Genomic DNA, 27,500 nt, shown 5'->3' with positions numbered 1-27,500 from the left:
AACAGCTGCAAAGAGACTACAAAACGACTTCAAAGAGACTACAAAACAGCTGCAAAGAGACTACAAAACGACATCAAAGAGACTACAAAACAGCTGCAAAGAGACTACAAAACGACATCAAAGAGACTACAAAACAGCTGCAGAGAGGCTACAAAACGACATCAAAGAGACTACAAAACAACTTCAAAGAGACTACAAAACGACTTCAAAGAGACTACAAAACAACCTCAAAGAGACTACAAAACGACATCAAAGAGACTACAAAACGACTTCAAAGAGACTAAAAAACAACTTCAAAGAGACTACAAAACAACTTCAAAGAGACTACAAAACGACATCAAAGAGACTACAAAACGACATCAAAGAGACTACAAAACGATTTCAAAGAGACTATAAAACAACCTCAAAGAGACTACAAAACGACTTCAAAGAGAATACAAAACGACTTCAAAGAGACTACAAAACGACATCAAAGAGACTACAAAACAACCTCAAAGAGACTACAAAACGACATCAAAGAGACTACAAAACGACTTCAAAGAGGTTTTTCAAAGCTGCAAAAATGTTCCTGAATGTAGAGAGAAGATTTATAATTCATTCTACTTTTAAAACCCAATGTGATGTTGTTTTTTCGTGGCCGCCGATATGATGTTGATGTTTACCGGTAGCGTGACCCGGCCCCGAACAGATGGTCCCCCCCCCCCAAAAAACAACCTGCAAACGTTAAGCCAAATAATCGGACTATTGTAGTCGCAGCAGCGGCGGTGGCATCGGGATTATAGAAGTAGGCTAATGTATTCACACAATGTTTCTACACTCAGCAAACACGCACACACGCACGCTGTTATTGTTCTGAACACGCTTTTGTTTGGTTCTCTCTCGTGTTTTCCTCGGGTCAAATTTGACCTGTTTTCAAAGTTTCTTATATCAGAAAAACAGTATGTCATTCTACACACACACACACACACACACACACACACACACACACACACAACACACACACACACAAACACACACAGACACAGGTTTTTGTTTAAGGTTTTCTTACGTTTTTTGCAGCATAGTTTTGAAATTTTTGGATTTATTATTTATATTTTTTTACATATTTTACACTTTTTTACTTTCACGACGTTACTGTAGACACTTTTTTTAAGCTCATGACATTTTCTTGAAAAGGTTTTTTCCCCAAAAAATTTGTTAAAAATTGTTTTTTTAGGGGTCAGTAAAAGTCCATTTTTTCTGGCCCTTATAATTGTTGTTTGTTCGGTTGTTTGTTGGTTTGTTTTTATTGTGGAAAAACTGCTGCTGTAATAAGTGAATTTCCCCATTGTGGGATAAATAAAGTATTATCTAATCTAATCTATCTAATCTAATCTAATTGTCCCGTCATTTCATTTTCCCTACAGGTCGAGTGAAACAACATCTCAAAGTTGAACCCTGACCCAGAAGAGAGACAGAGAGAGAGAGAGAGAGAGAGAGTCAATTACCCATAATGCTCTCTCTCTCTCTCCCTCTGTTGTTATTGTGCTGAGAGATGACAGACTCGTCTTTCATTTCCTCTGTTAAAGTCCTCTTTCACATGTCATCCCGCTCTCTTCTTCTTCTCCTCCTCCCTCGGCCTTTTATGGCTCTCAGCAGGCCTCCAGTCAGTCCTCCATCAATGAAGAAGAAGAAGAAGAAGGGAGGGGGGAGGGAGGGGGGGGGCGAGCAGGGTCTGAAAGAGCTCTTTACATCTCCCCCGTCAGAAGAAAAGCGATTCATTGGCCCAAAACAAAGCCTCTCCGAGCCCGGTTTCCTTTCTCTGACGCCCAGCACTGATTCCACGCCACGTCTTAAAAGCTGAGACCACCCCCCCTCCATCCCATAGCCACCCCCCCCACACACACACACACACACACACACTGCCCCCCAGCCCCCGGTGCCCTGAATAGAAACCGATTTGCATAAGAACACAATGTAATCTCAGCGTGAAGAAGAAGGAGGAGTGGGATGCTCCCTTTGGGGCGAAACATTTGGAGGAACTTCCTCCTGAATCACGTCCACGTTACGCTCAGAGTTTTAGCATCAGGGCTGCCCGATGTGAGGGAATCGATCTGGTTGCAGTTATCGGTGTGAAAGCTGAAGGCTAAATAAAAGGCCGTCCGCCTTCATTTGGGCCAATTTGACTTGTTGAACCGGAGGGCGGGCAGTCGGACTCCACGACCAACCTGATTGGTGGAGTGCTGACGCGGAAATGACGAGTCTCCCCGAGGTCCAAAAAGTATATATATATATATATATATATATATATATATATATATATATATATGCTTGGCCTTTCCTAGTGGGTATACTGTATACCTGCGTATCACGTAGACTACACCACTGGACCTGAGGGTTTACAAGCAGACGGTGTGTGTGTGTGTGTGTGTGTGTGTGTGTGTGTGTGTGTGTGTGTGTGTGTGTGTGTGTGTGTGTGTGTGTGTGTGTGTGTTTATATATGTGTGTGTGTCTGTTGGCAGGTACCAGGGACTTTTATCATAATGGAAAACCCCAAAAGGCGAGTAGAGTCGAGCAGGTACCATGTGATGGAGAAACGCCATTAGTTTGCCTTTGACAAATATTACACCTTTCCAGAGTAACTCCCAGAAGTGGTTTGTCCCAGCATCATTCTGACCAAGGGGGTAAGCCAGGCTCCAAAAAGCGTAGCTCCTATGGCGCCATTTTGATGCTACAAAACGATCACCTCCCGTTAGCATCCCATTGACTCCCATTCATTCTGACGCCACTTTGACAGCGAATAACTTTACATCTGAAGCCTTTAAAGACTCTATTTGTCCGTTGTTTATTTCTAAAGAAACACGACAATGTATAAAAGGCTCCATTACCTTGTGCCTCACGTTATGGCTCCGTAGCAGACGCTTTTATAACAATAGGCTAACGATTGGGTCATAACCACGAGACTTACTGTCACACAGTAGAGGAATTACCGTATAGTACAGGAGAAGCTCTCAGGAAATCAGGCGGACATGGAGTCATACAGTGACGGGAGAAGCCCATAGAAAGTCCATGAATGCATCAGAACAAAATATTTCAGTAACGTTTTGATGGATTGGAAATACTTCAGTATGTGGGGAGTGAATTCATATGAAGTAACATTGAGATTTCTCTCGGCACAGCTACCAGAAGACTTCACACTTTCAGACAGGTTGCTCACGTCACATCTACGTCTTCAAGCTCAGTTGGAGGCTGCTCAGTAACGCTCAGCCAGCACCGGGAAAGAGACTTCTGACATCCTTCACTGGTCTCCGTGGAAGTCTACGATGTGTCCATCTATATCACTGTCTATGGTCTGACCTATATTTAGGTTCCTTGTGGTGGCGCCCTCTAGTGGCCGTAGTAGTTCTGACGGGAGCAAAGCAGGAAGTAAGGTGAGGAAATATAATGTCCGTTTTACAGTCGCCGTAGCCGAGCTTGCGCGTGCCAATGTGACGTCAAAATGACGTAGATCTCGCTGGCGCGCCATGATTTTCAAAATCATGCCCCACTTTATTTTTATTCAGCGGTGCGCAACAAAGCAGAAAAAGGAAGCCTGGACGAGCTCGAGGGCAACGTGATGCCAGGACTCTAGGAGTGACTGCAAGTCTCTCTTGTGAACTTACTGGGTTAAGATGAGTTCTTTTATGGAGAATGAAAAGCTCGATCCCACCAAGTAGCTCATCCAATCAAATCAAAGCATTGTCGTCAACAGAAAACTGAAATATGGCGACAAAAATGTCAGGAGTAAAAGAGCCGAAAACAATGAATAATGCAACAAAAATGTTAAAAAGAAAACCAAAGCTGAAAAACCGCTGAGATCTACTGCAACAAGTTGGTCTCTCTCTCTCTCTCGGCTCCAAAACATCAGGGAAAAGAAGAAGAAGAAAAAAAAGCCACAAAAAAATTCAGAAAAAGAGCCAAAAACGTAGAAAAAATTTCAAAAATCACCAAAAACATAGAAAAAGCGGCATCTATGAAAAAAATGACAACAAATGTTGAACATAGCGACAAAAAAAACGCCACAAAAACACCCAAATATGCCAAATATAAAGCTACCAAAATTGTTAAAACAAGGTGACAAAAAATGTCGACAAAGCAACAAAAAAACTTTCGGGAAAAAAAGCCGAAAACGTTGAATAATGCAATTAAATTTGCAATTTTTTTTTTTAAACAAAGATGAAAAACAGCTGAGATCTAGTCTACTGCACCAAATCTATTAGGCTCCAAAACATCAATAAAAAAAATTAAATAAAATAAATTTAAAAAAGCATCAAATGCGTTGGGAAAAAAAGAGCCAAAAACGTAGAAAAAAGGTCCAAAAAGTGGCAAAAGATTTCAAGAAAGTGCCAAAAAAAGTTTAAAAATTGTCAAAATGTACCAAAATGACAAAAAAGCGCCAACAATTTTCAAAAAACTTCAAAAAAGGACCAAAAATGTTCAAAAACGTGCAAAAAATTTCAAAAAAGCACCAAAAACGTACAGAAAATGTCAAAACATAGCAAAAGCAACGTCTACAAAAAAGCGACACAACACATTAAAAATAGCAGCAAAAATGTTGAACATAGCAAAAAAAATTGCCCAAACGTCTAATATAAAGCTATCAAAATGTCAGAAAAGAAACATCGAAAAGCAGCTGACATCTTGCTGCACATCAACACACAACAGTTCATGTTTATCTCTTCATCACAAAGTCAACTCCATCACTACATGTTTAGAAAAGATCCAGACACAAAGGAAGAAGATTAATCATGATGAGAAACTTCATGTGTTCCAGAGAAGATAACAGAAGTAAGACGTATTAGTTTTTACCCAAAATCAGGAGCCAAAAAAGCATCTTTCAGGATGTAAAGTCCTTCCAAAATCAAGTTTATGAAACGTTCTGAAGTAGAGGAATCAGCTGTTTAAACCTCATGTTTCTGTCAAATCTGACCTGTTTACTAAAACTACGACAAAAGAACATTGAAAAAAGTGAGAAATGTTGGAAAAAGCTACAAAAACGCAGGAAAAAGTGATAAAAAAAAATATCAAAAACATCGCCAAAGGTGACAAAACCTTATTAAAAAAAGTGACAAAAACAATTGAAAAAACATCGGAAAAAGCGACAAAAACCGTAAAAATCTTTAATATTTGACAAACACACACACACACACAAACACACACCCACATACACACAGAGACACAAACACACACACACATACACACAGAGACAGAAACCCACACACACACACATCCATGTCCATAAAATGTCAGAAAACAGGAGTCAAAAGTGAAAGATTAAAATAGTTTTGAATGTTTTCTTGTCCGACAAAAACCAAAAGATATTCTGTTCTGTACTTCCTTTCCTCTTTCCTTCCATCCTTACAAACTTACCCAACAACTTACATAATGTAGAGCTGCAAAAATTCATCCATTAGTTATCAACTATTACATTCATCTCCAACTATCTTGTAGATTTTTATGCGATTCTGATAATCCAATAATCAGTTTGAGTCATTTTTTCTGATAAAACAGTGAAATTAGTGTGATGTCAGCTTGTTAAATGTGATCTTTTGCCTGAGAAAGTCACTCAAACGATTGCTGGATAATTTAAAAAGTAGCCGAGTTATTCTCAAAATGATGAAATGAGATATTAGTGTCAGGTCTGATGTTTACAGGTTATGTATCGGAGTCTTCCTAGACAGACACAGACTCAGTAGAAGTGTGAGGAAGATCGAGAGAGAAACTTACTTTGCTGAGCTGAGAGGAGCAGCCGGTCTAACTGTGGAGTCGTCGCCTTCTGTTGCTCTGCTTCAACTGCTGCTAAACACACACACACACACACACACACAAACACACACACACACACACACACACACACACACCAGCCTCACCGTGACATCACAGGCTTTAATCCACACCCTGAGGAACAAAACGAGCTCAGCTCGTTTACATAAAGTGTGTGTGTGTGTGTGTGTATCCGTTGTGTGTGTGTGTGTGTGTGTGTGTGTGTGTGTGTGTGTGTGTGTGAAGGGTAACGCCTGTTTAACTGGGTCACAGTTCACTCCCACACCCAGTGTGTTTACTGTCACAGCAGGAATAAGTGAGTAATAGTTGGCGTGACACGTGAATAATTTTGTGACACGCCAACTGCAGGACAAATGTTGGACCAGCACCAGAACCAGAACCTACTGATGGCTTTGGTTAGCCTCTCCAAGGCCTCTGATGCTGTACACAGAGACCTGCTTTGGGCTGTACTGCACACATGTAGTTGTTAAAGGGAACAGTAAAGTAGTTGTTGTTGTTGTTGTTGTTGTATATCTCTTTGCTGTTCGGTGATGAAGCTGGAAATTCCTGTTGTTGGGACCATCGGATAGTAAGAATTAAAGTGATCTTAAATAGGTTAAAAATAAACCATTTTGGACATTATTTCAGCTTGGTAGCCAATTCTATCTTAAAATAGACACTTGAATGATAAAGAAATAACAGGGTGTGAAATATATATCACCCTATGCGCTTGAGAAAACGAAAAAATAGCTGATCCTCTACACATCTTTGGCCATTCTTTGCTATTTTTGTCCAGAAATAGAGTCAATATGTTGTCAAATGTTAAAAATAACCATTCCATTAAATTCCTAGGGTCAGAATTGTATGAGGAAAATGTGTTAATTTGTCTCTGGATGTTGTTTGGATTTTTCGGGTTCCGGTCGGGTGCAGCAAAGGGTTAAAATGAAGGCTTTGGGACATTATTTCAGCTTGGTACCTGGTGGATTCTGAAAATAGACACATTAAGGATTTAAATAAATCGGAAGACTGTGGAGGGGTCAAACAGGACTTTCCCCCAGGAGAGCCGGGATCGTGTCCCGCGTGTGTTTTTTATTTATTCATTTTAAAGCCTTCCCCCGATGTTTCTCTCCTAAACCCAACCGTTGATTGTTGTCCTAAGCGTGTGACGTTGGTCACCGTCGTGTTTTTGTCGTTTTTTTGTCGTTTTTTTTGTCGTTTTTTTTGTGTTACAAAAGCCTTTCCCAATCTTCTTTTCCTTTGTTTCTTTTTTACACTGTGTGACGTTGTTCTCGCGATAGTACACCATGTTTACATCTGCTGTATAAAGCGTAGACATACACGCGATTAGCTCAAAATGCGTCCAGATAACACGCCATTTGGCTTTAGGAAAGTGGGCGTGTTTGTTTACGTAAAGTCGTGATGCCACGTTGACACCTAGATGTTATCTCCACGTGGAGAGGGTTCAACCAAGGGGGGGTAAGCTTCACTTCAGAACTTGAACCTCCTATGGCGCCATTTTGATGCTACAAAGGTATCACCTCCCGTTAGCATCCCATTGACTCCCATTCATTCTGACGTCACTTTGACAGAGAATAACTTTACATCTGACTCTATTTGTCCGTTTTGCTGTTGAAAAAATCATTAAAGTCATAATATAGTGTGTCATAAAAAAAGTAATAAAAAGTCATAGTATATTATGTCAAACAAAGTAATATAAAGTCATAGTATAGTATGTCAAAAAAAGTAATATAAAGTCATAGTATAGTATGTCAGGGGTCTGTGTTGGGCCTTCTGTTGTTCATTATCTACCTCCTCCCACTTGGCACTACCCTCAGGCAATATGGTGTTCAATTTCACTGCTATGCTGACAACACCCAGCTATACTTATCTACAAAACCCACTGCCACTCTTCCGCCAGCTGTAATTACTGCTAGATGACATTTCCAAGTATCTGTAGGACAGATTTTATTTCTAAAGAAACACGACAATGTATAAAAGGCTCCATTACCTTGTATCTCACGTTATGGCTCCGTAGCAGATGTTTTTATAAAAATAGGCTAACGATTGGGTCATAACCACGAGACTTACTGTCACACAGTAGAGGAATTACCGTATAGTACAGGAGAAGCTCACAGGCAGTGTGTGTGTGTGTGTGTGTGTGTCTGTGTGTATGTACCCTAATTGAGCCCTAATGTGCCAGTCGGTTGTGGAGAAACGTGACGATGAAGAGCCAGAGAACAGTTTGTTCCTGTTGTTATGAAAGCAGTGTGTTGTGACACTATGAGAGTCTGTTAACACGTGTCATCGTCTGTCTTCAGGTTCAAAACGTACTCAGGCCTCGTCTGGTTTTACTGGTCTGCTACGTTCCATCACTCAGCACCCTGTCATGTGCTGAGTGATGGAACACAGTCAACTACATAACATAAGATAACATAACATAACATAACATAACATAACATATAACATAAGATAACATAACATAACATAACATAACATAACATAAGATAACATAACATAACATAAGATAACATAACATAACATAACATAACATTACATAACATAAGATAACATAAGATAACATAACATAACATAAGATAACATAACATAACATAAGATAACATAACATAACATAAGATAACATAAGATAACATAAGATAACATAACATAACATAACATAACATTACATAACATAACATAACAAAACATAAGATAACATAACATAACATAACATAACATAACATAACATTACATAACATAACATAACAAAACATAAGATAACATAACATAACATAACATAACATTACATAACATAACAAAACATAAGATAACATAACATAACATAACATAACATAACATAACATAACATAACATAACATAAGATAGACTTCATTAATCCCACACTGGGGGAATTCCTGTGCTACAGCAGTTTAAAAGTAAAAGAAATTACACACATCAGATATCAGGTATCACAAATACACATTATATAGGAGAAAAAAATACACTGAAAATATTATAATAAATACACTTTGTGACTCTTTGGAGTTGTTTTGTGTCTTTTTGTGTTCGTTTGTGGTCAATGTGTGTCTTAATACTTGATGCTTTTTGTGTGTGTGTGTGTGTGTGTGTGTGTGTGTGTGTGTGTGTGTGTGTGTGTGTGTGTGTGTGTGTGTGTGTGTGTGCTCCCCCAGGTGGTAAACATGAAATTGCGGCTGGCGTCTGAGTGCTCCTCTGCAGAGACGCAGTATCGGGAAATGTGTCCCCGAACACGGAGACTGTGGAGACGGTCTGAGAGAGGCCACCTGCAAAGACCGCACCGACGAGATTCACTGCAAGATCCCCTGCAACTGGAAGAAGGACATCAGTAAGACTACACATACCAGGGTATGTGCAGGAATCTTGAAGTTAATTTTAATACCTTTTCAAGACTTTTTCAAGAACTTCTCAATATTTTTTAATACCTCACCGCCACTTCAAGCTCTAACCATTTACATCAGTGATACTTTTAACTTAACAGTTTTAGTTTGTGATAAAGACTATAGACCACTCTGATACAAAAAAAATCAAATAGGCTGGGATAGTAAATCAAAGCAAAGTTTATTAAAAAACAAAACAAAACTTTGCTCCACCCTCAACAACAATCATGCTGACATGTGCCTCAGTTCTTCTGATTTTGTTCCCAGCAGCTTCTCAGTTTGGACCAATTCGTTCCGTTTTTTCTTTATTACTGTCTTCTGAGGATGTTGGACTTGCTTGATCAGTTGTGCCATTAATGTCCCAGATTTCCCCTCTGCTGCGCTCCGCTGCTTATCAGCATCTGTTTGGAGGGAAGTCGCACACCTCTGTCAGAACCGTTCGTTTCCTTTTCAGGCTAGGTACCTAGCCAGAACAGATCTTTATTAATATGACACTCCTCAAAACACACACATAACAGGTTGAAAATGAAATAAATAAAAATATATTATATAGAGTATATATAATATATAGTACTAAGCAGGAGGTACCTAGATTGGACACGGTCATCTTCCCAGAATCGAATGTGGACATCAAGCTGTTTCGTAGCAGCGGCTTTGTGGCTAGCACAACATGTGGGACTTTAACGAGTTAATGCCCATTGACAAAATACTTATTTTTTTCTTGCATAATGTACAATATGCCTCCCTGACATTCCCCTCGACTGGCTGCAGCCGCTCTTTGAAGTCCAGCATTTCCAGCCAGGACGCTGCAAATTTGCACTTCTCCATTCTGTTCATGCGTTCATCAACCTTCTCTTAAAACATTTCGGTAGCGCTACGCTATACGGGGAACGCCAGAGCGTACATTGTGCTTTTGAACTTCCGCCCGCCTGCCCGCTCTGGTGCTCTCAGAGGCAATTTACGAACGCACCCACAATAGCCTAGTTTTTTATGTACCTGTTCGTTTTTTTAATAAAAATGGCTAAATTCACACACTTTTACGATGTTTTTGGGACTCAAACTGTTGGACAGCTAATTCAGAAAAGCTGTGTTAAGACTTTTTAATACTTTTTAAGGGTCTTAATTTTCCCAAAATTGATTTATCACCTTTTAATACTTTTCAAGACCCCGCGGATACCCTGACATACAGATACACACCTGTTTACAGTGTACACATCTGTAAAATACACACAACAAATACCAACAATGGATGAAAATGTCGAAAGAACTCACGAGGTCGACTTCTTTAATCTCCCAAAACCTTCTGGTCGACAAACGTAGTCAGAGCACAGACTATGAAATTCAAACTGAAAAAAACAGAAATACAACCTGACAGAATCACTGTGTATGTGTGTGTATGTGTTTGTTTGTATGTGTGTGTGTGTGTGTGTGTATATATGTATGTGTGTGTGTGTGTGTGTGTTTGTGTGTATATATGTGTGTGTGTGTGTGTGTGTGTGTGTTTGTTTGTTTGTGTGTGTGTGTGTTTGTGTGTGTGTTTGTTTTCAACTTCCATTATCTGTTTAGGTTTAATTACTGATGTTAACTAGCATGTTAGTGATCAGTAATTAGCCTGTGCCTATGTTATCTCCTTACATATACCTACGCTCTCCGTCTCTGTAAGATTGGGAATGATTGAGATTTCTCTCGGCACAGCTACCAGAAGACTTCACACTTTCAGACAGGTTGCTCACGTCACATCTACGTCTTCAAGCTCAGTTGGAGGCTGCTCAGTAACGCTCAGCCAGCACCGGGAAAGAGACTTCTGACATCCTTCACTGGTCTCAGACCAGGTCCCGTGTCTCTGTTATAAACTGTCTATGGGTTCAACTGGCTGGAAGTTTAAAGCCTGAGACGCACCGCGCCAATAATCGTCCGTCAGACAGTCTGGCGAGGTCGGTGACTCGAGTCTGTTCGGTGTGTCCCGTGCCGTAGTCAGTCTGGGGGGCTGTCGGCTTTCATTTTGGCCGATTTGACTTGTTGAATCGGCAGGGCGGGCACTGCCGGCAGCCGGACTCAAATGACCCATCTGATTGGTGGAGAGCTAACCAGGAAACGGGGAGCGGGATGAGCGTGACTAGAGTCTCTCAAAATCTGATGTAAATCTTTTAAACTGACCTTTGTTGATCTGAGATGAAGACAGATTCAGCAACTGCACGGCCTATTTCTCTCTTCAGATGTTTTCAGAAACACATTTCGGTGAACTATTTTAGCACAATATGAGATCGGATTCTTAACGAGACGCCATAACAGCCTGGCTTTGGATTTCCAGAGAAACCAGACCCATGTGACGCGTTCGTCCAATCAGTTTCCGGTTTTCATTTTTGGGCGACAATACAGACCGTTTTACGTATTAGGTCTCGTCTCTTCGGTGTGTTCTGAGGAACTTTTTGGACCAACTCAGGGAGACTGATCAGTCCCACTGGCTTTACTGCCGACGGTCGGCCGTCTGGTCGGTGTGTCTGTCCCTTTAAGGTGTAGACACATTTAGCCGACGGCCGACCGTCGATATGATCAGTCGCGTCCCCGAGGTCCAAAAAACTGCCTCAGAACAGACCAAAGAGACGAGAGGAGACGAGACTAATACATCTCTATAACAGCAGGCGGCGCTAATCTGTATTTTTGCCCAAGAAATTAAAACCGGCAGCTGATTGGACGACCGCGTCACATGGGTTTGTTTTCTCCGGAAATTCAAAGCCAGACTGTCATGCCGGCCGTTCATAATACGATCTCATATTGTGCTAAAATAGTTCACTGAGACATGTTTCTGAAAACACATTAAGAGAGAAATAGGCCGTGTGTCTCTGTGTGTGTGTGTCTGTATGTGTGTGTGTGTGTGTGTATGTGTGTCTGTGTGTGTGTGTCTGTGTGTGTGTGTGTGTGTCTGTGTGTGTGTGTGTGTGTGTGTGTGTGTGTGTGTGTGTGTGTGTGTGTGTATGTGTGTCTGTATGTGTGTGTGTGTCTGTGTGTGTGTGTGTGTGTGTGTGTGTGTGTGTGTGTGTGTGCAGTTGCTGAATCTGTCTTCATTTCAGATCAACAAAGGTCAGTTTAAAATATTTTCATCAGATTTTGAGAGGCTCTAGTCACCTCATTCTGCTCCCCATTTCCTGGTGAGTCCCGACTGCCCTGTCTCTGACTGAACATGTCAGGTCGGCCCAAATGAACGCCGACAGCCCCCCAGACTGACGACGGCACGGGACACACCGAACAGACTTGAGTCACCGACCTCGCCAGACTGTCCCACGGCCGATTATCGGCCTGGCGTGTCAGCGCCCTTAGGGAAATGAGCTTTACTGCCTGTGCTGAGAGGAGAGATGTCTTAGAGTCTGCCGGTCGTAGAGTCTCTGGAAGCAGAACTGTCAACATAAAAATTTAAATCAGGGTTAGTGAGAGGTGCGTCAGAGAGGTCAGGTCTGCAACACAATTGTGTTCCTCATTCCGTTATCTTCTCATTGACTTTACATCATAGACAGTGAATATATATAAACTGGACCAGCAGACCCCGTGTCTCTGGTCTGAGACCAGTGAAGATGTCAGAAGTCTCTTTCCCGGTGCTGGCTGAGCGTTACTGAGCAGCCTCCAACTGAGCTTGAAGACGTAGATGTGACGTGAGCAACCTGTCTGAAAGTGTGAAGTCTTCTGGTAGCTGTGCCGAGAGAAATCTCAATCATTCCCAATCTTATAGAGACGGAGAGCGTAGGTATATGTAAGGAGTACCACACAAAAATCAGTATGACAGATAAAAACTTTCCATTACAGTGTGTGTGTGTGAGTGTGTGTTTAACTGGGTCACAGTTCATTCAAACACCCTGTGTGTTTACTGTCACAGCAGGAAGGTAATAAGTAGAGAGTAATAACCAGTTTTCCCTGCATGAGTGTGAGCGAGTGAGTACGTTTTTTTTCTATGTTTTAATACAGGTGTGAATCTCTCCGCCCAGTGTGGACTACTTTCTGCTGAAGAAGTCGTCCTGGTGTGAATCCCTCCGCCCTGCATGAACTACTTTCTGCTGAAGAAGTAGTCCCAGTGTGAATCCCTCCGCCCTGTGTGAACTACTTTTACATCACTTATTTGAATTTTTTTTTCTTCACTTTTTCTGTGTTTCTTTAGCAGATTTTGTCCCTTTTTTATGAATTTTTTTTGTGAAGTTTTCGTTTAAGTTGTTGTTGCCTTTTTTCATAATATTTGGCGCAGTATTACCTTATTTTATTTTTTCTAATGTTTTTGGGGCTTTTCCCCTTTATTAGATAGTGACAGTGGATAGACAGGAAAGTAGGGAGAAAGAGAGAGAGAGGAAATGACACGCAGCAAAGGGCCGCAGGTTGGACTCGAACCTAGGCCTCTACAAAGGACCCAGCCAACATGGGGCGCAGGCTCGGAGCGGGTGAGCTAGAGACCCCCACCCCCATATTCCCTCATTTATTGGACGAAGAAACCAGAACCAGAGAACTGTTACTGACATGCTTTTATTGCAGGTCAAGCAAACAAAACACACTTATATTAGTTCAGTATCATACAGTATGATGTCATTCTGACTGTTACGTAAATATTAATAATAATAATAATAATAATAATAACTGCTTTGGCAGAATCTGGCTGAACACTGACGAGTCTATTGCAGATATTTATACACACACACACAGACGCATGTATGCACACACACACACACACACACACACAGTCACACAAACATACACACACACACACACAGACGCATGTATGCACATGCACATGCACATGCACACACACACACTCTGTTCTATAGTTTGGTAACAGACAACACAAACACAAATTAACATCTCATATGTTGTGTAAATTATCTAAAATTCAGACAGAAACCGTCGCCAACTTCACGCCCAGTTTGATCTCAAGCAAAATGAGTTCTTTATCCCTAGAAATAAATCATAATTATCTAACTTCTGCTGTGTCTTAGTTAAATATGTAACATGTGAACAACCACTTATCTCTGTCGAGTAAACAGATACATCCAAAAGGTCCAAAAGGTCACTAGAAGCCGGACACAAGACAGGACGGGGGGGGGGTTACCAGGCCCAGAGGAGAGGGTACCAGGCCCAGAGGAGGGGTACCAGGCCCAGATGAGGGGTACCAGGCCCAGAGGAGGGGTACCAGGCCCAGAGGAGGGGTACAAGGCCCAGGGGAGAGGGTACCAGGCCCAGAGGAGGGGTACCAGGCCCAGAGGAGGGGTACCAGGCCCAGAGGAGGGGTACAAGGCCCAGATGAGGGGTACCAGGCCCAGAGGAGGGGTACCAGGCCCAGAGGAGGGGTACCAGGCCCAGAAGAGGGGTACCAGGCCCAGAGGAGGGGTACCAGGCCCAGAGGAGGGGTACAAGGCCCAGGGGAGAGGGTACCAGGCCCAGAGGAGGGGTACCAGGCCCAGAGGAGGGGTACCAGGCCCAGAGGAGGGGTACAAGGCCCAGAGGAGGGTACAAGGCCAGGGGAGAGGGTACCAGGCCCAGGGGAGGGGTACCAGGCCCAGGGTGTGTGTGTGTGTGTGTGTGTGTCTGTCCGTGTGTGTGCCTGTGTGTGTTAGTGTGTGTGTCTCTGTGTGTGTGTGTGTATGTGTGTGTGTATCTGTGTCTGTCTGTGTGTGTGTCTGTGTGTCTCTGTGTGTGTGTGTGTGTGTCTGTGTGTGTGTCCCTGTGTGATCGTTAAGATACCAGCAGACAAATCCAGCACAAATTAGTGCATAAAAAGTCACCAAAATGTATTAAAAGCATTTGCACCTCATAATTAAATACAAAATGAGGGAAAATCCCTCTTCCACGGGGCTGGCTACGGGCCTGGTACCCCCCCTCTCTCTTCCACTGGGCTGGCTACGGGCCTGGTACCCCCCCTGGATACTGTACTTCTAGCTGCAGACGCATGAATACCGTCAGTGTTTGCTCAAAGCAGCCGTTGTTTCTCTGCAACAGCATTTATTTAACACAGAGGGTCAGAGCGCCATGGAGACTCGTTCAAAACGCAGTTTGTAGCAGATCTGAGAGTATTTGTGTCGCCACAAGAGACGAGTTTGAATTCACGGAGGCTTTAACGTTGTTTTTCGTTTGGACTTGGCCACACAGAGACGACTTTACACACAACAAAACATCAACTCTGCTCACTTACAGGGAAACTTAAAACGATTTCATTTTCAACCTGGACCCTATTTTCTCATGTTTTTGTGCCGAAGTGACTTGCGTCCACTAAAAGTTCTGTTTTTGCCGCTGACAGACTCAGATTATTATTCTAAGTGTCTGACAAAATTATGGGATGGATCCCTACAGAGATAGATCTTTTAGTTTAACATGAAACAGCCCCGAAATCACCATCACCAAACTCCACCAGACTCCATGTAAATAATCAGGACTTTTATCATCGTTCAAATTGGACAGAAACTAAATAAAACTACCAAAAGCCGTCTTGGTTCATCTTTCCACTGTTCCAACAATCACCACTCTGGTTTGGTTTTAATAAACCCTTAATTCACCCATTTACATGTGGAGATATGCTGGCTGTATACACGCTAAAAGTCCTGATTATTTACATGGAGTCTGGTGGAAATATGCTGGCTCTATACACGCTAAAAGTCCTGATTATTTACATGGAGTCTGGTGGAAATATGCTGGCTCTATACACGCTAAAAGTCCTGATTATTTACATGGAGTCTGGTGGAAATATGCTGGCTCTATACACGCTAAAAGTCCTGATTATTTACATGGAGTCTGGTGGAGATATGCTGGCTCTATACACGCTAAAAGTCCTGATTATTTACATGGAGTCTGGTGGAGTTTGGTGATGGTGATTTCGGGGCTGTTTCATGTTAAACTAAAAGGATCTTACTCTTTAACTAAAAGGTCTATCTCTGTAGGGATCCATCCCATAATGTTGTCAGATACTTAGAATAATAATCTGAGTCTGTCAGCAGCAACAACAGAACTTTTAGTGGACAATAACTGCTGCTGAACATTAGTCCTGTAGGGTTACATTACAGCCTGGTTCACTTTTGAGACTTAGACATGGGAGAATAGGGTCCAGGTTGAAAAAAAAAGGGGTCAAAATGAACAATAATAATGTTCATGTATACGGGCCTCCGCCCTTCTTACAGCAGAGAAAAAGAAGCAGACATGTTGCCCCGTCTTTGGAGATAAAAACACACTTTTTCTCCTTCGACTCTGGCTTTAAAGTTTGAGAGGAGAAAGCAGCATTAAATAAATAAAACGTCCTAAAGACAGACGGATGTTTTGGGACTTCAGACGGCCGTCTCGTGGTCCTCCCTCTGGATCATCTGGTAATGTTGGCGGTTCTCCAGATACTCAGACAGCTCCTGGTCGTCTGCTTTCTCCGCGCGATGTTTGGGGGTCTCGCCCTGAAACACAGAAACGTGCAAATGTTTTTATTTTTTTAACCTTTATTTATTCAGGGAAGGTTCACTGAGAGGCAGCCTCTCTTGCTGCCGAAACCTGATCAATTAAAATCTTACACATGCATACCGAGCTGCCCAGTACCACCACAGTCTGATGTGATCACATTCATACTGGAAGCTGCCCAGTACCTGCCTCACACAGTCTGATCTGATCACATTCATACTGGAAGCTGCCCAGTACCACCACAGTCTGATCTGATCACATTCATACTGGAAGCTGCCCAGTACCACCACAGTCTGATCTGATCACACAGTTCATTGTCTTATTTCAAATGAGGCATCCAGGATGAATGCTAGCCTGCTTATCAGTCCATTCATCATTACAGCTGCTGTTTTCCACACCTTTTCACTTCAGCCTCTGTGACAGTGACATGTTTCCCTGACAACAGGCCTTTCTTTCTGTAAGCATTCTCCACCAATCAGGACACTGATTACGTTCCAGTAATCAAGACGTTAACCATCACTCCTCAGTGAACTGCCCCCTAATCTGAGATCATTTTCTAGTTAAGTAGCCTATCTAGTTATCATTATGGATTTTCCATGTTTTTAGGGGTTTGTTTACACTAATACATGTAAAACATATAGCATTAATTTAGTAAGAAAATGAAAATATTAAACAAGAAGATGCGTATTAGGTATAATTTTATTTTCTTAATTTGAAAGTCCGGCCCCTGGAGTGTGTGAAAAAAATTCTGGCCCTTGGAAAAAAATGTAGTTGCTGACCCCTGGTCTAGCTTTGCTGCTGATGGCACAACATCCAGTGGCTAGCTGGGTATTTATATATTAATTTATATATTTATAGATGGGTATTTATATATTAATATATATATATTTATAGCTGGGTATTTATATATTAATTTATATATTTATAGATGGGTATTTATATATTAATATATATATATATTTATAGCTGGGTATTTATATATTAATTTATATATTTATAGCTGGGTATTTATATATTAATTTATATATTTATAGCTGGGTATTTATATATTAATTTATATATTTATAGCTGGGTATTTATATATTAATAAATATATATATTTATAGCTGGGTATTTATATATTAATATATATATTTATAGCTGGGTATTTATATATTAATTTATATATTTATAGCTGGGTATTTATATATTAATATATATATTTATAGCTGGGTATTTATATATTAATTTATATATTTATAGCTGGGTATTTATATATTAATTTATATATTTATAGCTGGGTATTTATATATTTATATATATATTTATAGCTGGGTTATAACCACTTCTGAAGCTTCATGGTAGGTGTGGTGTATATTTTCCTGCTTTTTTGTCCAATCACACCTCTGATATTTCTTTCAGGGCCAGTAAAAATGTAGAAGGGGCCAGCTAAGCTCTGATCTACTGGCCCCGGGGGCCAGTGGGGATTGTTTTTTATGTTGAGCCCTGCTTTAGGCCACCTCATATCGTACTAAAATAGTTCACCGAAACGTGTTTCTGAGAACATTTGAAGAGAGAAATAGGCCGTGTGTGTGTGTGTGTGTGTGTGTGTCTGTGTGTGTGAATCTGTCTTCATTTCAGATCAACAAAGATTTTACTCAGATTTTGAGAGACTCTAGTCACGCTCATCCCGCTTCCCGTTTCCTGGTTAGCTCTCCACCAATCAGATTGGTCGTTTGAGTCAGACTGCCCACCCTCCAAACCAGCAAGTCAGGTCGGCCAAAATTTGTGTTAGACGTTTTTTTGTCGCCTTTTGTAGACAGTTGTAGGGAAGGAGGTAAAGAGGGACAGAAAAGGAGGGAAGGAAGGTAAGAAGTCAGTACGTAGGAGAGAAAAGGAGAGAGGAAGGATTTAAGGAAGGGGGTTCAGTTTAAGTATGTAAGGAGGGAAGGAAGAAGACATAAAAAAGGAATAATTCACATTTAACAAGCTGACAGATAGATAGATCAATAAATTAATAGATTAATAACTAGTGTGAGAAATGAAGGGGCGTGATGAAAGGCTGCAGCCCCCCCCCAGTATCACATGAACTCTTTTCACTTGCCGGAGGAGAAGAAGAAACTCAGATTATGGGCTGTTTCCTGTTACAACTGGCTTCGCCATGGCAACGCTGAGCCGCGGCCTTTGTGTGTGAGGCAGCGAGGCCGGGGGACCCCGCCGCGCTGCGCGTCTCGCTGACACCCGACATTAATCACGTTAATCACTTCAGACAAGCAGCTCACACACAGTCTCACAAAGTCCCAGACCCACAGAGTCCCACAGAGTCCCACACAGACCCCCACAGTCTCACACAGACCCACACAGACCCTCACAGTCTCACACAGACCCACAGAGTCCCACACAGACCCACACAGTCTCACACAGACCCTCACAGACCCACACAGTCTCACACAGACCCTCACAGACCCACACAGTCCCACACAGACCCACACAGTCTCACACAGACCCTCACAGACCCTCATAGTCTCACACAGACCCTCACAGACCCACACAGTCCCACACAGACCCACACAGTCTTACACAGACCCTCACAGACCCTCACAGTCCCACACAGTCTCACACAGACCCTCACAGACCCTCACAGTCCCACACAGACCCACACAGTCTTACACAGACCCTCACAGTCCCACACAGACCCACACAGTCTTACACAGACCCACACAGTCTTACACAGACCCACACAGTCCCACACAGTCTTACACAGACCCACACAGTCTTACACAGACCCACACAGTCTTACACAGACCCACACAGTCCCACACAGTCTTACACAGACCCACACAGTCTTACACAGACCCTCACAGTCCCACACAGACCCACACAGTCTTACACAGACCCACACAGTCTCACACAGACCCACACAGTCCCACACAGTCTCACACAGACCCACACAGTCCCACACAGTCTTACACAGACCCACACAGACCTAAACAGTCTTACACAGACCCACACAGACCCACACAGTCCCACACAGACCCACACAGTCTCACACAGACCCACACAGACCCACACGGTCCCACAGAGACCCACACAGTCTCACACAGACCCACACAGACCCACACAGACCCACACAGTCTTACACAGACCCACACAGTCCCACACAGTCTTACACAGACCCACACAGTCTTACACAGACCCTCACAGTCCCACACAGACCCACACAGTCTTACACAGACCCACACAGTCTCACACAGACCCACACAGACCCACACAGTCCCACACAGTCTTACACAGACCCACACAGACCTAAACAGTCTTACACAGACCCACACAGACCCACACAGTCCCACACAGTCTCACACAGACCCACACAGACCCACACGGTCCCACAGAGACCCACACAGTCTCACACAGACCCACACAGACCCACACAGTCTTACACAGACCCACACAGACCCACAAAGTCCCACACAGACCCACAAAGTCCCACACAGACCCACAAGTCTCACAAAGTCGCAGACCCACAAAGTCCCACACAGAGCCACAAAGTCTCACAAAGTCCTGGACCCACAGAGTCCCACACAGACCCTCACAGTCCCACACAGACCCACACAGTCTCACAAAGTCGCAGACCCACAAAATCCCACAAAATCCCACACAGACCCACAAAGTCTCACAAAGTCGCAGACCCACAAAGTCCCACACAGAGCCACAAAGTCTCACAAAGTCCTGGACCCACACAGTCCCACACAGACCCACACAGTCTCACAGACCCACAAAGTCCCACACAGTCCCACAGCTCAGCAGCCCAAACACACCCAAACTTAAGGGGGAACATGGGACAACATGTTGGGAAAACACGTGAAAAACTATCAGAAATGGGACCAAAATGTCGTAAAAAGCAACAAAAACGTGATTTTATGAAAACTCTGAACATAAGCGTCTCTAAAAAGCTCCTAAAAAGTTACAAGAAACGTTTTGATGCTTCAGAAAGACACAAGAGTTACAGATGTGTGTGTGTGTCTGTGTGTATATCTGTGTGTGTCTGCCTGTGTGTGTGTGTGTCCGTGTGTGTGTGTGTGTGTGTGTGTGTGTGTGTGTGTCCGTGTGTGTGTGTGTGTGTGTGTGTGTGTGTGTGTGTGTGTGTGTGTCTGTGTGTGTGTGTATACCTGTAGGTCTGTCTTCATGAGCGAGGCCCCGGCCTCCACCAGGAAGTGACAGATGCTCCTCTGACGTAAGGAGGCGGCTTTATGGAGCGCCGTCTCTCCTCTAAAACACATAAATATATAAATATATGAATATATAATATATAAATATAATATAATATAAACACTAGAGATGCTCCGGTATCAAGACACACAACAGCAACATTAATCAAAAAAACGGAAAAACATACAAATCAAAAATGTTGAAAGCGATAAAAGTCAGAAAAACTTCAGAAAAAAAATTTGTGAATCAAGTAAAATAATAAAATAAAGTGACAAAATAGACAGAAAAAAGACAGAAATGTCGAAAAGAAAACAACAAAAACGGTCATAAAAACTTTCTTCCATCTGGATACAAATAGAACCCAGAGTTTTTCAGATTAGGGAAATATCTGGTTGCAGTTATTAAGATTAACGTTATTCCCATTTACTACTTCCACATTTTTCAATATACAAACTTCATTCAACCACATGCGCACACACACACACACACACACACACACATATATATATATATATATGTATGTGTGTGTCTCTGTGCCTGTGTGTATGTATACATGGGTTGATACAGTATTGCAGCAGAAAATATCGTGAAACAATGCTGTATCGATTCTTTCATGTGTGTATATGTGTGTATGTGTGTGTATATATGTGGGTGTGTGTGTGTGTTGTCACTAAGATAGCCACACACAAATACAGCTCATCCTAAAGACTGTGTCTGTGTATGAGTGTGTGTGTGTGTGTTTATGCCTGTGTGTGTCTCTGTGTGTGTTTATGCCTGTGTGTGTGTGTGTATATGTGTATATGTGTATATATGTACAGTGTGCGTGTGTGTGTATATGTGTGCGTGTGTGTGTATATGTGTGCGTGTGTGTGTATATGTGTGCGTGTGTGTGCTTTAAAGTGATGAAGAGGGTTTAAAAAGAAAAAGTTGACTCACGTTTGCTTCTCCGTGACGTCCAGGTGAGACGTGGGCACTGGAGGTGAGAACAGAGACACAACTCGCTCAGAGACAATCATCAGAGACAGTCCTCAGAGACAGTCCTCAGAGACAAACTCTCAGAGACAAACTCTCAGAGACAATCCTCAGAGACAAACTCTCAGAGACAGTCCTCAGAGACAGTCCTCAGAGACAGTCCTCAGAGACAACTCTCAGAGACAGTCCTCAGAGACAACTCTCAGAGACAGTCCTCAGAGACAAACTCTCAGAGACAGTCCTCAGAGACAAACTCTCAGAGACAGTCCTCAGAGACAACTCTCAGAGACAGTCCTCAGAGACAGTCCTCAGAGACAGTCCTCAGAGACAACTCTCAGAGACAGTCCTCAGAGACAAACTCTCAGAGACAGTCCTCAGAGACAATCTCTCTGCAGACATAAAGCTCTACTTCATGGGACCACGCTGACTTATTGGGACATCTTATTGATGGTATCCCCCAGAGGTAGATCAGTCCATACACACCCTTCTCATCTCTGTTTGTGTCCCAACTCTGTCTGACACCCCCACTGCTAGGCTACTTGTTTACATATGACACACACACACTCACACAGAGAAACACACAGACACACACACACGCAAACACGCACAAACAGACACACACACACGCACAGACACAGAGAGAAAGGAACACACACACACCCACAGACACACACTCACACAGAGAAACACACAGACACACACACGCAAACACGCACAAACAGACACACACACACGCACAAAAAAACAGACACACACACACACAAACAGTCACACACACACAGACACACGTGTGTCTGTGTGTGTGTGTTCCTCTGTGTGTGTGTCTGTGTGTTTCTCTGTGTGAGTGTGTGTCTGTGTGTGTGTCTGTGTGTTTCTCTGTGTGAGTGTGTGTGTATATGTGTGTCTGTGTGTGTGTCTGTGTGTTTCTCTGTGTGAGTGTGTGTGTGTGTGTGTGTGTGTGTGTGTGTGTGTGTGTCTGTGTGTGTGTGTGTGTGTTCCTTTCTCTCTGTGTCTGTGTGTGTGTCTCTGTGTGTGTGTGTGTGTGTGTGTGTGTGTGTGTGTGTGTCTCTGTGTGTGTGTCTCTGTGTGTGTGTATGTCTCTGTGTGTGTGTGTGTGTCTCTGTGTGTGTGTATGTCTCTGTGTGTGTGTGTGTGTGTGTGTGTGTGTGTCTCTCTCTGTGTGTGTGTGTGTGTGTGTGTGTGTTCCTCTCACCGTTGTCGATGAGGTACTTGAGGATGTCTTTGCTGGCGGCCTCCACAGCGTGATGCAGCAGCGTGCAGCCGGCCGCGTCCTGCAGACGCAGGTCCGCCCCCTGCTGGTGCAGCTCCGTCAGCTGATCAACAACAACAACAACAACAAAGTCAGACACTTTAGGTTCAGGTTTATGCATTAAAGGTGCCCTGCCATACGTATTTCATGACTTTGTGGTAATGTCTGAAGGTCTACCATGGACTCTGTAACCTTGGTTACCTTGTTTCAAGCCATTCTAGCGTGGTATAGAAAGCCTGCAGGAAGACTTGGCTCGATTTCTGCCGGTTCTCATTAATATTCAACAAGCTAAGCTGTTTGAATCTGATTGGCTAACAGCTAGGCAATGAGAGCCTGGCTGTCTGAATCCTTTACCCAGCCCAACTGGGCGAGGCAGTATGATGTCAGACTGACCAGCTGTTGTGATTGGTCTGATTTCTCTGCTTATTTCTGTTCAGTGGCTAGAGCTGACAGAGGAGGTAGCAGTTCATTTTCACATTCACCACATAACACAAACACGTATGGACCTATTTTAACATCTTTAAAAAAATACAAGTAAAAACGGTTTTGTATGACAGGGCACCTTTAAATAAAGGTTGGTACAGCAGCCAGAAACAAAGCGAATGTCATCAAACCAATAAAGATTTTACCAAAAACGAGCTTAAGAACAAACAAAGATCGAGAGGAGAAAACTTAACATGAGAACTAGGGTTGGGTACCGAAACCCGGTTCCACTATAGAACCGGTTCCTACGCAACCGGTAGGAATCGGACCGGATTAGAACGCAAATTTCGGTTCCTCCTTTCGGTTCCACTTTATGTGTCGACTGAAATATATATTTTCCCTCTTTCGCTCCGAAAAGGACGTAAAAATATCACACTTTTCTGTAGTCTACCGTTAACTAACTACCGTAAATGTAGGCTACTTTTAAAATACTTTAAAATGCTAATATATTGTTAAATTAAAAATAATTTTCAATTAAAAAAACTTTATTATAAAAGAGCCTTTCTTTGATGTCATTTTTCAGTTTTTCAAGAATCGGTTTAGGAATCGGAATTGTTTTAAAAGTACCAGTTCGTAAAAATCCAAACGGTACCCAACCCTAATGAGAGCTGTGACTCACTCGGTTCAGGTCTTCAGTCTTGATGCAGTCGATCAACTCTGCGTCTAAGAACAGAGCAACGTTACAGCGAGCAGCTCGGCCCCATCAAAACAAGCCGCATGTTTGATATTCATATCCCAAATCCAGACTGAAAACATTGTTGAATCCAAGAGCCAGAGTCTGGACAGATATCTTCAGTTGTTTTTCACACAGGAATGGTTAAAATGATAAGTTGCTTAGAAACCAATAAATGGGACAATAGGCTCACCATTTAAAACCTAAAAGGACCTTTTCATATTTCATTTGATTATAATACATTCAAACAAAAGTTACAGGTGTGTGTCTGTGTGTGTGTTTCCATGTGTCTAAGTGTGTGTGTGTTTTCGTGTGTGTTTTTGTGTGTCTAAGTGTGTGTGTGTCTGTGTGTGTTTCCGTGTGTCTAAGTGTGTGTGTGTGTGTGTGTGTGTCTCTGTGTGTGTCTAAGTGTGTGTGTGTTTTTGTGTGTCTAAGTGTGTGTGTCTGAGTGTGAGTGTGTGTGTCTGTGTTTCCGTGTTTCTAAGTGTGTGTGTGTGTGTTTGTGTGTGTGTGTGTCTTAAGGTTAGGCATTTAGTTGTGATGGTTAAGGTTAGGGTAAGGGGCTAGGGAATGCATTATGTCAATGACGGGTCCCCACAAAGATAGTGCCATAAACCTGTGTGTGTGTCTCTGTGTGTCTAAGTGTGTCTGTGTGTGTGTGTGTGTGTGTGTGTGTGCGTGTGTGTGTCTCTGTGTGTGGGTTTCCGTGTGTCTAAGTGTGTCTGTGTGTGTGTGTGTGTATGTGTGTGTGTGTGTGTGTGTGTGTGTGTGTGTGTGTGTGTGTGTGTTTCATTTGATTATAGCTGAAAGAATATAAGCGCTTTCATCTGACATCCCCAGACTGCAGCTGTGTCCCAACAACGTCAGCCTGTGTGGAGATACAGCAGATCATTTATATACTAAACTTCTTCTTTTACACTTCTGGTTTTCTGTGTGAATGTCGTCAGGTTTTTGTTGTTTCCTGGTTGTGTTTTTGAGAAAGAAAGAAAATAGTGTTGCACACTTTGGGCTCTATTTTAACGATCTGAGTGCACAGCGTGCAGCGCCTGGCGCAGGTGTGTTTAGGGCGTGTCCGAATCCACTTTTGCTAGTTTGATGGGGGAAAAAAGTGTCTGTGCGCCGGGCGCCTGGTTCTAAAGGGTTGTTCTTAGTGTCTTCATTAATCAGAGGTGTGTTTTGGGCGTAACATGCAATCAACCAATCAGAGATCATCTCCCATTCCCTTTAAAAGCCAGGCGCGTTTGGACCTTGGAGCATTGCTGTTATGATGGAGGATTTACACCCTAATATTTTTATTTGTAATCTTCCGCATGTGTGTGTGCTGCTGTGCATCCCTGTGTGTGTAACAAGCATAGTGTGTGCGCGCTGTGCACGAGCCTAGGAGCATTTTACTAATGCTCTGTTAAAATAACAATGAAATGCTGCGTTATTGACTTTAGACCAGGTTTTTGTTGGTCAATGGTGCGATCACTTCCCGCTGCCTCAAGATAGCAATACGCCCAGAATGCACCTGAACACACCTCCCTGTAAGACCAGCACGCCCAGAATGCACCTGAACACACCTCCCTGTAAGACCAGCACGCATAGATGGGCGCAGGTGCATTTGCTATTTAAACGACGTGGGCGCTGGACAGGAAAATAACAACTGCGTCAGTCTTAAACTAGTAAAGACACTTGGGTCGGGCTTTGCGCTGAACTGGGTGCAAGATAGGGCCCTATGGCTCTGTGTGCATTTCTGACAAAGTGTCAGCCCTCAGGCCTTCTTTAAATCAACAATCCCAACAGTTAAACATTTGAAATAATTGTAGGCATAAACACACCCAATACAACAGAAGAATCACATCATCTGCATACAGTTTAAACACTTTGGGAAGAACATGGTGAGGAACATTTACCTTTGTCAGGGTCGTGTGAGGTAGCACTGGAGGGGCTGTCAGAGAGAGAGACAAGAGACAGATCCAAAGATACGTTAGACACGAGGGACACAGAGGACATCACATGATCACACACGGATGGAGTCCTACCTAATGACGGGGCTGAAATCAGCCAGCGTTGTGTCGGAGCGATGCACACTGAGAATCTTTGCCCCTCTCCTTCGGATCGCAGACAGGGAGAGACAGAGAGACAGTGAGAGACAGGATGGACAGTGAGAGACAGTGAGAGACAGCGAGAGACAGTGAGAGACAGGATGGACAGAGAGACACAGCGAGAGACAGTGAGAGACAGAGAGACACAGCGAGAGACAGTGAGAGACAGGATGGACAGTGAGAGACAGCAAGAGACAGAGAGACAGAGAGACAGTGAGAGACAGAGAGAGACAGGATGGACAGTGAGAGACAGAGAGAGACAGTGAGAGACAGAGAGAGACAGAGAGAGACAGTGGGAAACAGAGAGAGACAGTGAGAGACAGAGAGAGACAGTGAGAGACAGTGAGAGACAGTGAGAGACAGAGAGAGACAGAGAGAGACAGTGAGAGACAGAGAGAGACAGAGAGAGACAGTGAGAGACAGAGAGAGACAGGATGGACAGTGAGAGACAGAGAGAGACAGTGAGAGACAGAGAGAGACAGTGGGAAACAGAGAGAGACAGTGAGAGACAGAGAGAGACAGTGAGAGACAGCAAGAGACAGTGAGAGACAGCGAGAGACAGGATGGACAGCGAGAGACAGCGAGAGACAGAGAGAGACAGCGAGAGACAGGATGGACAGGATGATTAGGGTAATGGGTTGGTATGTCTTTAAAGGTCCAGTGTGAGATCATATATCTCAATCAACTCTCTGGCACCACGCAGTTCACACTACCTATTACATTTAGAGTGTTATGTTATTATTATCTGCTCTAAGTTTTCCAATGTGTGTGTGTGTGTGTGTGTGTATGTGTGTGTGTGTGTGTGTGTGTGTTTGTCTGCGTGTGTGTCTCTACCTGCAGAGGGTAGTCTTAGAGGAGCTCTGGGACAAAGCATCAGCCACCGAACTGTCGCTGGAAATCCTCTTCCTCTGAAAGTCTCTCATCCTGAAAAACACACACACACACACACACACACACACACACACAGACACACACACACGCACACACACATACATAGAGACACACACACACACACACACACACACACACACACAGACACGCACATACACACACACACACACACACACACACACACACAAACACACGCGCCACAGACACCCGCACACACACACACACACACACACACACACACAGACACGCACATACATAGACACACACACACCAAACCATGCCGCCACACACCTACGCACACACACACACACACACACACACACACACACACACACACA

The 27,500-nt window shown here is 43.1% G+C and overlaps 2 protein-coding genes across 4 annotated transcripts in view; both read right to left on the bottom strand.

Annotated features, from left to right (window-relative positions):
• The window catches only part of mdkb (midkine b), an 11,879-nt gene extending 5,979 nt beyond the window's left edge, over window positions 1-5,900 (bottom strand). Inside the window, exon 1 of the mRNA XM_039807752.1 lies at window positions 5,746-5,900. The gene's annotated coding sequence lies outside the window, so the exon portion shown is untranslated. The remainder of the gene's footprint in view (window positions 1-5,745) is intronic.
• Window positions 5,901-16,124: 10,224 nt separating this feature from the next.
• Window positions 16,125-27,500, bottom strand: part of dgkzb (diacylglycerol kinase, zeta b) — an 82,828-nt gene continuing 71,452 nt past the window's right edge. For 2 of the 3 annotated variants that reach the window (XM_039807750.1, XM_039807748.1), the window contains 8 exons: window positions 27,106-27,195; window positions 26,209-26,277; window positions 26,080-26,114; window positions 24,131-24,174; window positions 22,972-23,092; window positions 21,723-21,759; window positions 20,747-20,846; window positions 16,125-16,597 (listed from right to left, as the gene is read on the bottom strand). In XM_039807750.1, the coding sequence (XP_039663684.1) occupies window positions 16,481-16,597; window positions 20,747-20,846; window positions 21,723-21,759; window positions 22,972-23,092; window positions 24,131-24,174; window positions 26,080-26,114; window positions 26,209-26,277; window positions 27,106-27,195 (613 nt within the window). In that variant the 3' untranslated portion in view covers window positions 16,125-16,480. The remainder of the gene's footprint in view (window positions 16,598-20,746; window positions 20,847-21,722; window positions 21,760-22,971; window positions 23,093-24,130; window positions 24,175-26,079; window positions 26,115-26,208; window positions 26,278-27,105; window positions 27,196-27,500) is intronic. The other variant, XM_039807749.1, reaches the window with a different exon arrangement.

This window comes from Perca fluviatilis, chromosome 8, assembly GCF_010015445.1.
Source record: "Perca fluviatilis chromosome 8, GENO_Pfluv_1.0, whole genome shotgun sequence".
NCBI classification, from domain to species: domain Eukaryota; kingdom Metazoa; phylum Chordata; class Actinopteri; order Perciformes; family Percidae; genus Perca; species Perca fluviatilis.
This window is presented reverse-complemented; position numbering and strand designations above follow the sequence as displayed.